Source organism: Manacus vitellinus, unplaced genomic scaffold (assembly GCF_001715985.3).
Source record: "Manacus vitellinus isolate BGI_N305 unplaced genomic scaffold, ASM171598v3 scaffold_9_pilon, whole genome shotgun sequence".
NCBI lineage: Eukaryota > Metazoa > Chordata > Aves > Passeriformes > Pipridae > Manacus > Manacus vitellinus.
In genome coordinates this window covers 12,930,372-12,941,818 of record NW_021940917.1, presented here as the reverse complement: position 1 = coordinate 12,941,818, position 11,447 = coordinate 12,930,372, and the positions used below count along the sequence as shown (strand labels likewise).

General features: G+C 38.1%; 1 protein-coding gene across 1 annotated transcript; it reads left to right on the top strand.

The window, feature by feature from the left end:
- Positions 1-5,162: 5,162 nt before the first annotated feature.
- On the top strand, positions 5,163-5,978 carry LOC103757198 (tetraspanin-3). The gene has a single exon (XM_008923319.4). The coding sequence runs from the start codon at positions 5,163-5,165 to the stop codon at positions 5,976-5,978; it is 816 nt and encodes a 271-aa protein (XP_008921567.2).
- Positions 5,979-11,447: the final 5,469 nt, after the last annotated feature.

Below are 11,447 nucleotides of genomic sequence, written 5' to 3'. Positions count from 1 at the left end.
TTTCGTGAGTTAACAATTAAAGGGTTATTTTATATTAAAAGCATTTTTAGAACTTCAGAAAATGCCCAGAAGCCTTGCATGTGGTTTCAAACACAAATGAGAGCACTGCATTCACATGAATAATATTGTAGCTAGTGATGGTTGAAAACAATGAAAAAAAGTCACAAAATACTTTAAATGTCAAGGTGACTTGAATTTCACAGTGTTCTGTCCTTTTGTAATTTTTTGAAGGTTTTACAAAGTGTCTTTTCTTCAGATCTGTTTTTGTTACCAACTGCAATAAAATAAAGGCTATTAAAAAACTCAGAAGTTCCCCTTTCATTTCACCTTCTTTTTCTTTTGCCATTCTGTGTATTTTAAAATCTTCTTCAAATTCCAAAGTGACAGAAATACAGAAGGTATTGGGGTTTTTCTCCCCTCCTTTTTTCTTCCTTTGATAGTCTATATTCATCCCAGTCATAAGAAATTTCATAACAATTCCAGGCTGTCAAACAAAAATAGGAAGGGAAAAATGAAATTTAACAAGAAAAGAAGAAAAAGGTTTTAGTCCTTTTTTTTATGTTAAATTCATAAAAGGAAGGAAAGAGGGAAGTACATGAAAACAGCAAACTTTTGATATTTGATTTTCAATATTTTCAACACCAATGAAAACCTGGAATATTAAAAGCAAAACTAAAAATTCTGAAAGCATTTGATGTGCTTCTTCAATCACAAAAGAGGTCACTTTTGGTCTGGCAAACGGAGCTAGGGGTAAACATCTGACCGACTTGAGTTCAAACATCCCCATAATCGTAGATCAGTGCCTGAGGGGAGTATATTTTCCCCTGAATATAAAGTGGTAATCATATGCCCTCTGTTTGCTTCAAGCTTTCCATGGGAGGTATTAGTCTCATGCAAAGCAACATCATCTGATTTTGGTTACTATGGCAACTGGTTGTGAATGGCTGCAACTGTAAACTCAGGGTCCAACCAGGTTTGTTCATCTTCCTGCATTTGAGCTGTCTGAGTGATCCTGTATTATGATATATTTCATAAAACAGTGTTTTTATTCTCAAAAAGCCAATGTACTCAGCAAATTTCAGTTTTTTAAAAAAATAGGCCTCTGATTGGTACCCAGTCCTATGAATACCTATCATAGCTTGAATAACCTGTTTGAGAGGAATCAAAGTTTGGTTTAGTTTGGTTTAGTTTTCTCCCCCCTCCATCCCCGTCCCCCATAACTACTTTTTTTTTGCCACTTTGCATGGAGCCAGGGCTTTTCTTGGAAACTAAAAAAACTATGTGGGAAGTCTTTTTAACTTGGGAAAGATATACTGCCTGGGCCAGCAGATGGGGTTGGGACCAGGGAAGGGAGGAGTGATACCAATGGTACACATTTAGACTTTTTCTGGATTTGCCAGCCCCAATGGGTCACACACAAGTTTCCACCAATGAAGGTGTCAGGAAGGTGGGTAGTGGTAGAGAAGCTTAATGTAAAAGTGGAGCAGATGAAGCTGACAAAAACCTCTATGTTTTAGTAAAGCTTTAAAGTCATATCCCATGCTGTAATTGTGCTTTAATCTACAAGACCTTTAAAAATGTTCTAACTCTGAAGACAAACTTCTTTCAGAGTGCTTTAACTTCACCTGCAAGGTCCAGCTGCAATAGCTTCATGTGTGCACAGGTCACAGGGGAAATGCTGAGACAGCATTAGGGTTTGTTTGTGATTCTAATTAGTCACTGTGACAATGAGAGCAGTGCCCAAGGCTTTGAGATCTTGTCTCTTTTTATATGAGGTCTGTATGAAACTTAGAAGATTGTCGAGTCTGGTCTAGTGGAAGATTCCTTGCCCATGGTAGAGGGCTTGGGACTAGACAATCTATAAGGTCCCTTCCAACCCAAACTGTTATGTCACCCTATGATTCTATCACTCTATAATTGTAAGTGTAGATACACTTTCTGGAAGATTTATAGCCAGGAGGTTAGAGCTTATTTCCCTTACGAACACTCTCCCGACTAGGAAGAAGCCCCTTTCTCAAAGATGGTTGGATGTTTTTAGTCTCTGCATTCCGAGGAAGCTTTCAGGCTCTCTCTCTGGTATGAGGAGAGATAAACCCTCACAGATGTTACAGGCCTTGAGTTGGGGAGGGCCTGGGGAAAGGACAGTGAACATAGAGCCCTGAAGAGAACAGGAGGTGTGTTTTTCTCAGGCCAGTGTCTTTGTAGCACTCGTAGGAGTACTTTCCTACTAAGTCTAGCTTTCTCGACTTTGGAATAAATTTTCCTGAAATCCTTCCACTGCCTAGCATTTCAGAGGTACCTGTGTGCTATCTTACTTGACAATAATTCTGAGATGGGCTTGTGTAACTGTACTCTGATGCCATGGCCACCTCTAGGTTTCACCTTGTTCACACAAGTCTGAACAGACTAGCTGGCCATGCTGGTTTGAATTGTTGCCCATCACAGCTCAGATGTGCTCCCTGATCAATCCATATGACAGTCTGTGCTACCCAAGATGAGTTTAGTCATCAGCCTATGTTGCATTTGCACAAACACAAAGTTGACCTGATGGCCTTCCGGTCCCACTGCTGGACTCAGATGGATTGAACCTCTTTGACCTTCTGGGCACATCAGAGCTGTTTAATGTCAGTCACAGTTTTCTAAAGCAGCGAATGAAAAAAAAATATAGTTGACATTTTATTAACTTGAAGGATTATGCTTTCAGCAACATTCCAGAGAACAGTTTATCTACAATATATTATTTTTTTCCACCCATATTTGAATTTCAATACTCATCAGTTCATAAGCAGAAACAACTTCAAAGAAAACAGGGACAATATTTATCATACTATGCTGTTTACCACTGGAAAGAAAACAGAGAAGCATTCCTATTCTGTCATACCTATACTCTCTTTGTCACATTACAGTCTCTTGATGGATAGCTCTGCTCATTGCTTTTTTCAAGCTTCTGTCCACACACAGAGGTATAATTACTTAGCACAAAGGCAGTGCTATTGAGGGTGCCAGTTAGGTTTTTTTGGGTACTTCAGGGACCAGTTCTGGTTTTCTTGTCCTTCATCTTACATTTTGAGCAGAAGCTTTCTTTTCCTGAGTGCCCAGGCATTGCGTAGCATGAAGTGGGTGAGGGGTTTTAGATAACTCAGCTAATATTAATCCCCTCTGCTGCAGTTTCCTTTTTTATGGTGCTGAGTGTGCTCTATCCCCCCTGTAGGCAGTGGATGCTGAGAGTTCTTACCTGGGGACTGGGTCCCAGTCAGTTTCTAATGCTGGTGAACTGGCAGGCAGGGGTGATCTCTAGTCCGCTTGTTCTGCTATGAACAAAGATGTGGAATAATCTAAAGGTAAATAATGCTGTAACTCATTTCTTAATACCTCATTTAGCTTCATGAACATGGGGGAAGGCAGAAAGGAAAAGAGGCAGGTTTGTGTGTTTTTTTTCGCAAAGCTTGCAAGCTAAAAATGAGTACTCCTCACAGTATATTCTGATATGTTTCTGATATGTTTTCTCACACTTTTCTGATGAGCTTTTCTGCATCATGGAAACATGAAATCGGTGTAGCTTGCTTGTGTGTGCAGATGTGAGGCGAAATTCTGCTCCCCCTCTTCTCCCTCTCTCTGATGCAGAAGACAGAAATCAGAGAAAAAAACATTCAACAAAAGAAGCGAATGGCAGCAAAACTAACACAGCAGGAGGGCTGGGGGGGGGTAGCAGCAGGCTGAGCAGGAGAGAGGGCAGACAAAGAATTCAGAGAACAGTTGCAGGAAGGTATACATCCTAGAGCAGCTTTGAAAGAAGCATTTGGTTAAGATTTAACAAGTTAATCACTGCATGCTAATTACTGTTAATGAAAAGATTAAAAATAATAAAAGCAATTTATCTAATTCCAAAATAATTAGCCTTAATAACTTGTTTGTACAGCACATAGAAAGAGATTTTGATGGAAATCCACCCAACATCTGTGTGTGCGTAGTGTATATAATAGCAATAGGTTCTTGTAAAATGTCTGACAGATGTAAGATCATCAGCCTTGCTGAGACTTTTACAGGGTTCTAGGGATTAAGCAGCAATTTATTCTGATTTTCTGCCATGTTTGCAGGTGCTCATGTTTCTGAAAATGAGGATCATCTCTCTGCATTCTCCCTTTTGGGTGCCTGTGGTATTAGTCCTGCTCTATATCTCAAAAAGCAGAAGAGATGTTAAGGGACTTCATCAAGGTGATTAGGGAATTACTGTTGGACTTGGGGGTCTGCCTTCCTGGCACCTGTGGAAAGATTTATGCAGGTTACCTATCGTGCTCGGCTTATGTGTATCACAAGTTTGAGTAATAATGCTCCTTTGGTAATGCTGATAAGCGATGTTAATTCCCTTTGGGATTGTTGTGTAGTGATTTAGCTGGTGTGTAATTCAGTTTCTTTATGCACAAGGAAAAGTTAATACAGTACTTACTGTGGCTTGAATTCAGTCATTATAGCAGTCAGTCGAATCACTGGTAATGCAAGCTGAGGGGTACAGGTGTGAAATGGCAGGGATTTCTCATCCAGGTGACTTGAGTAATTGAAGCTATCTACAGAGAAATCTCGCAGAGTGAAAAAGGGCAAAATATTATTAACATCATTATGGCCCTTACATAATTGAATGAATGATAAAGGTATTGGGGAGGATAATGAGCCTAGATGAGTGTCACCTGTGGAAATTCCTGACTGAATAACTCTGCTTAAACTATTCCTTGGTTGATGGCTCTGACTTGTGCATTTGTTGCCATCTTGGCTACTGCTGTAGAATTGGGCAGTCTAAGTGATCTGAATTAGCACTGTTGGCTACCGCCCTGACTATGTCTCTACATTTAGCTTTTCCACACATGAGAGTGGTGCAGCCTTTTTCCAGCTGCCCTCCTCCTTCAAATGTCTCCAATGACAACAGTGTGAGGGACCACTCTACAGCAAGCTGGGTACATACTCTCCTGGTTTTTGCAGGCTACAATGAAAAAGGTGCAGCAGCAGCATGTGGTTAAACTGATGCAGGGTGTAGGCTTTTTGTGGAGAGGTCTCATCAGTGTTGCTTCCTTTCAAGGTGTTTTTGGGTGGAGATTTCATCTGCTGCACCTGAATGAGTGAGGTGGAAGCCTCTTAAATATTGATGGTAAGGGTCAGGGCTTGTGGGAATGAGCATAGTGAAGAGGGTTAGGGCTGTGGCGATGCTGCCATCTTCGTGGTGCTGTGAGGATCCTTGGCTCATGTCCTCTGCTCGAGCTCTCCTGAGATTTCTAGGCTTTGTCTTCTGGGGCTCTGCTGCAGCTCAGGCATTTGGTGGAGTTTTGGTGATCCTGATGTTTAAGAACTACAGATACTTATTTCAGGAGTCTTACTTGTCTCTCCCTGGTTGGTTGGCTATTGCAGCTGCACTTATCTTGCTACCTACTGGAGTTTTGGCTGTCTCTATTTCTATCAGGAGCTCCCGCAATCGGCAAGGGACTTTCATGTACCTGCTGTTGCTCCTTGTTTGCCTAGAAATGTCTTCAGCAGTTCTGGCACATGTCTACTCTATTAGGGTGGCTTCTCAGCTGGAAAGTGCTATGGGTCACCTTGTCTATCAGCACAATGGGTCATGCTCCCAGGATCCTGGAAGTAGGGCTGTTGATGTGATGCAGAGGAAGCTGCAGTGTTGCGGGGTCCACAACTACACAGACTGGCTGAAGGCAAGAGCTGCTTCTTGGCATCTCACACCTTGTGTCCCTGAAAGCTGCTGTAAGGAGAAGTATTCTCACTGCAAGGGACACTTAAGCCATCTGGAGCAGCTTTTTCAGGAAGGCTGTCTGAAGAAGCTAGAAGACCAGTTGTGGTTTGTCATGCTGTATGTGTTTTGGTGTTGTACAGTGTTAAGCATCTTGAAGCTGTTGGCTGCTGTTAGCAACGGCATCCTCATGAGGCATCAGCCATTCCGTGACCTCCGATTTCTGGACTCAGATACCTTCTCATAGGACTGAAGGCACTGGCTGTTTTGCTGAACCTGCTGCATGGCTCCTTGGTTGTGTACTCCTCTGTGGCTGCACTGGAAGACAAATTTAAAAAAAAATATTTGCAAGTAAATCAAACTAATTGATCACTGCTGGACTTTTTTTTTTTTAATGGCATGATATTAGATCGGTTCTCCAATAGTTCTTTTTCAACAGTCCTCCTGTATCTGAAAAACTTAATTGCTGGGGATGGACTTTATCATGTGGATACTCAAAACTACTGTATGTGAGTGTGGGTAAAGCAGTAAGAAAAGTCATATCTTGCTCAGGGCTACTGGTTGTGGGGTCATGACCTCAAGTCTTGGATTGAATCTTTTCTGTAGTAGAATCTTGAAAAGTAATTAAGGTATAGACTTATCCATCTTCAAACTTGTATTAAATGCTTTGGTTTTTCTACAAGAAGCTTTTTGAATAAAGTTTAATATATTTTCTTTCTTTTTCTCCTTCACATAGAGAGAAATGTTCAAGAACTAACTTACTCTTCAGTGGAAATATATGTCAGTTTTTGAAGTGGCATGAGGGTACAATCTAAATAGGTTTGACAGCAACAGAGTAACTAATAAGATGATATGCAGCAAGATGTATAGCAGTCTTGGGAGTTGCACAGGAACAATTCCCATATTAAAGAAGAAGAAAGTCTGTCTATTTATTAATTTATCTCATGACAGAGCAAGGAATGAGTCAATTATTTTTGCTGGAAAATTCATGGTGGGTCATATGAGGGCTTGAATGACAACAGCAATACAGTGCTCTTTGTTAAGGAATGCCAGTCCTACTCCTAGTAAATCCTCTTATCCATTTTCTGTCAGTCTCACTCCAGTCTGCATATGATGAAATGGGCTAATTTAACATGTGGGCTACTCATATGCTTGTTTATGTCGGTGCTATTGATGTTTAGAAAAGTACTGGTAAAGGCTCCTCTCTACCTGTGTAGGACTGTGGATTGGTGCTTGTACATATGTGTCTGTTTAGGAAATGCCCTGAGCCTCACTACTGACCTGAGAATAGGAACTCCAGCAGCTTTATCCCCTAGTTAGTGTATATATGGAATCTCCAGGGCCGACAAGCAAGGTTTTATCAGACTGGAAACAAGGAAAATGCCTGAGTTACAGAAGCTGCTGGACTAGGCAACTCTCTTAGCACTTGAAATCATAGTCAGCTAAATCATTATTGCTCTGAGTTTTCAACCAAATTTCAACCAAATTTCAGGTACCCTATGACAAATTTCAGACCCTAAATCACCAGTTATTGATTTTCATGAGGGGAAAGAAAAAAAATCAGAGGACATATTTCAGTTCTTGTGTGCTAATTATTGACTATGTGAAAATCAAACATGAAATATACTGCAGGGCTGCTTCCTTTAAAAAAACAAAACAAGCCATAAAACAAACAAAACCATAAAAAATGCCCCAAAGAACCTCCCTAAAACACCCCAAACAATTAAGGTATTGGTTTAGATAGAGGAACATAACTAAGTCATTGGGAATGCTCCAAAGTAAATAAAGGAAAATAGTTGTGTCTTTGAGAAACATATAGTAGAATGAAACATTTCTTTCATATTGCTTGACATGGGATGCCTATTGCAATGAATGAAGTTTGTCTAGTTAAGAACCACAATAGGGGTTTTGTGGTACCCTGAGACATAAATGTTTTGTAATGCAAATTTATTGCTATGACACTACAAAGATGCAGTGAAAATGAAGTGACAGCAACTGGCCCAGGAAGAGTTTGCTGAAGAAAGGAAAGTGGAAGAATGGAGTGAATGTAGTATCTTTTTGCCATATCCCTTCATTGAACAGGATATTTTTCTTCTCAGATCTTATACCTAATGACTTCTTTCACAGTTTCTGAGTCAGAGTCTCTCGAAGTGGAATGCACATATTTTTCATCACTAAATGGAAAGTAGTAATTTTAGGGTGATTAAAGAGAATTACTTATGTGGATATCCTCATCTACTTTTCAATCTGCTAAAAGTCAAGGTCATGCATGCTCCCTTCACTTTTACTGTACCAAGAAAATTATAAGATAAATATGAAATAAAAAAAATCTCTGGGCTTAACTATATGAAATTACTTTTAGTAGTTATTTTTTTTCCTCTGTATACTAGTCCAGAAGAGAAGGTCTTAAACCTGGCAAGAAGTGTGAGGACACATGAGACAGACACTCTACAGCTACAAATGGTTGTTAGTAGAGACTTACAGGGCAAAAAAATAGATTTATTACCCCTTTGGCACTGGGCAGTTTGATTCTGAATAGTTACTTCTGGACAGAAATAGCTTCTTTTGAAATAAAAATGGTGCTATTTCTAAGTAACTGCACTCTATTTCTGTCTTATAAGATACATAAATCTTTGGGTACTACTGCAATCTATGCATTACATGCTTCATTCTGAAAGGATCACCAGATGTTTTTCATAATCTGAAAAAATGAGCAGTTGTATAGGGAGGCAGCAGATGACTTACAGTCAATATCTCTGAAAACTGTGTTGCTTTGGATTTGAACAGGAGGAACTGATGTCCAGCGTAAAGCTGGGAATATATCTGTGATTACTCTTTTGCAGAGTTTATATACATAAAGATGTATATACATATATTTATTTTTATACATGTATATATGTAACCCATTATATTCCATGACTGAATTGGTGATTACACTTTGCCTTTCTTAGAAGGCAAGTCAGAAAGGCTAAATTATTCCAGAAAGGTAAAAATCATTATTGCAGCCCTTTCACAACTCTCTTTCTTTCTTCCTGTCTTTTTTTCCTAGAAGTCTGCCTTTTTTTTATTTCTTTTTCTTTTATTGTAAATGATAGCCCGACTTAACTGAGCAGAACATAATTCAGATTCTGAATTATGAGTTGTTCTTCATTAAATCTATTGTCTTTTCAGTTTAATATTAAATTCTCTCTCACAAAATAGAAAGATCTGGGCTTTGCTAGAAAGTGATTCAAAACTCAGTCCCTGCCTACCTCATACAGGTATTGTCAAATTACTTAAAGTTACTCTTTAATTGAAATTATGGCTTTTATAATCTGGTAAGTTTTTGAGGTGAATCCCCCCCCCCCCCCCTTCCCTGTACAATGAAGTAGGAGGTTGCAGTGCTATGCTATGTATTTTCTTGAAAAATTCATCTTGTAGGGCTGGGCTAGGTTCCTTCTTACAGAGTGGAATTATTACACAATGGTAATCAAGAAGCGGAGAGAAGAAATGAAACCTAATTCTTAAATCTTACAATACCATTCTGAGAGATGACAAAAAGCAGCCTAATTTTTGACCTAAGAAGTACAGAAAATGAACTGAACTACTTATTCAATTATGTCAAATGATCAGCATTCATTTATTAAATGATGTAAAGTGAAATTAAATTAGAGCAAGTAAGTGATTACATTATGTAAAGCAATTTTTAAAACTGGGTAATATAATCACCCTTCATTTATTACATTAAGTTCAGAATATTGAATATTGGTGCTGTTATTAAATTCATGAAAATGCTTATAATGATTGACTAGTTAAAACAGAATTTGCAAGTGAAGCCACTCCTTTCTGTATTTCTTTTTCAGTATTGACTATGCTGCTATTTCTTTCAAAATGAGCTGAGATTTCACTATAACTTTCCAGGAAATTTTTGTTATTATTACAGGTAAATTCTTGCAAACATTACTTTTGAACATAACTTTTAAGGTGTCCAAAACAGGGAGAAAGGGACCAACAATTAACCAGCTTGTAAGTGGGGAGAGAAGAGGAGAAAATGGGTACTAAAATTGCAAGCTAATAGGAAACATACTAATGCATTTTGAAAATAAAATACTTTTATATCTTTCTACAAGACAAGATTTTGTATTTTGCAGAAAAATAGGATGAAACTATCACATCTGATGATTACATTGAGATTTTTCTCTGATGAGAAAATGAAAAGATGTGATCCTGTTATCCACAGACAGAGGTTGAAATTGCATGCTAGTCTGTTAGCCCATTTTCTCATGATTATACTGGACTAAAGAAAAAAAATATTTCCATCATATCTCTTAAAATGTCGTTTTTTGCTACTCAGCCATTCATGTTGTAGAACTGAGTTGGAGGTAATAAAAAGTACTAGAAATAGGATCTATTATTAGGTGGGCTTCTTTTTTTCACAGTACTTAGTGAAAAAACATTTGCCTAAGGACTAAAATATCAATTTCTTGCTGAAATTCAGGTATTTTTATTGCCAGAATTTTTTAATGTCTTAAAGAATGTGTTCTTGCTGGGTGAGCCAGGTGCAAAATCCTTGGGAGTCTATAGAATTCTAAAATTAATCTAATTGTGCAACTTTATGCTGATTACTTGCAGAGCTATGTGGAATAAAACAGCACTCCAAACTCTAGGTAAGAGTAACTGTGCAAGTGGCACAAAACATTATGCATATAGAAAAGGTAGCAGATTTTAGCATGTCTAGAAGAGTTATTTCAGGTACTTGGAGTATATTCCTTCGCTGACAGAAGTAAAAAACTGATTTTTTAATTTTTTTTTTATTTTTTTAATTTTTTTTTTTGCAGTTTCCCCTTGCTCTGCCTAGGATTTTCATGCAGGAGTAAGCTGGCATGTTTTTATGAGACAACCTCTGTCATTTCACTCAAAGGGGAGTTACTTTTCTTTCCAGGGCAGTTTGTTCCAATTGGAAAACAATGCAAGGGTTTGTTAAATGTGGCAAGACCATACAAGGACAAAATAGGAAATTAAATAGGGTTATGGGAGAACCAGTGACTGTTGTGCTCCAGTTGAGGAGAAAATGGTGAGAGAAATGAATAGTACAATAGAGGTGAATACAACAACAACAAATATGCAAAGTAAAAAAAAAGTGGAAAGCAGAGAAAGTATTTTTATCTCTATGTCTCAGTAATTATGGTCTTGTAGTGCTGTTAACTTGAGGTCAAAAAACTCACCACAATGAAATTTTGAGATTGTAGGACACTTTCTTTAACCTCTTGCCATAGCAATTGCTGAAATATCTAGCCACAGGCTTCCTCTCTAATTTAGTGTGGTTTGAGTTTATTAACTTCCCCAGAAAATTTTATTTTAAAGTTTTGAAATTATGAGCTTCAACATTCTTTAAGAAAAAAATATATGTAAATAATATTTTACATATGGCAAGCTGTATTATCTTTTATCTTGTAGTTTGGACAATGGATCAGCATGTGGCAGATAATCTGTAAAGCGAAGTATGAAGTGTTTGTAAGTACCTTCTTTAGTTCTATATTAGACCAGAGAGGGGGAAAAAAAGAACAGTGTACAGAAGACATGAAGAAATAATGAAAATAAAATTAGGTTTATATAGTGTATATGAGCAATGGCAGTGAAATATGTTGGCTATTAAAGAAATATATTTTAACAGTTTCAATATTTTCTCCCTTGTTTTATGCAAACTTACAGCCATTATTATCCCCTGGTCTAATTA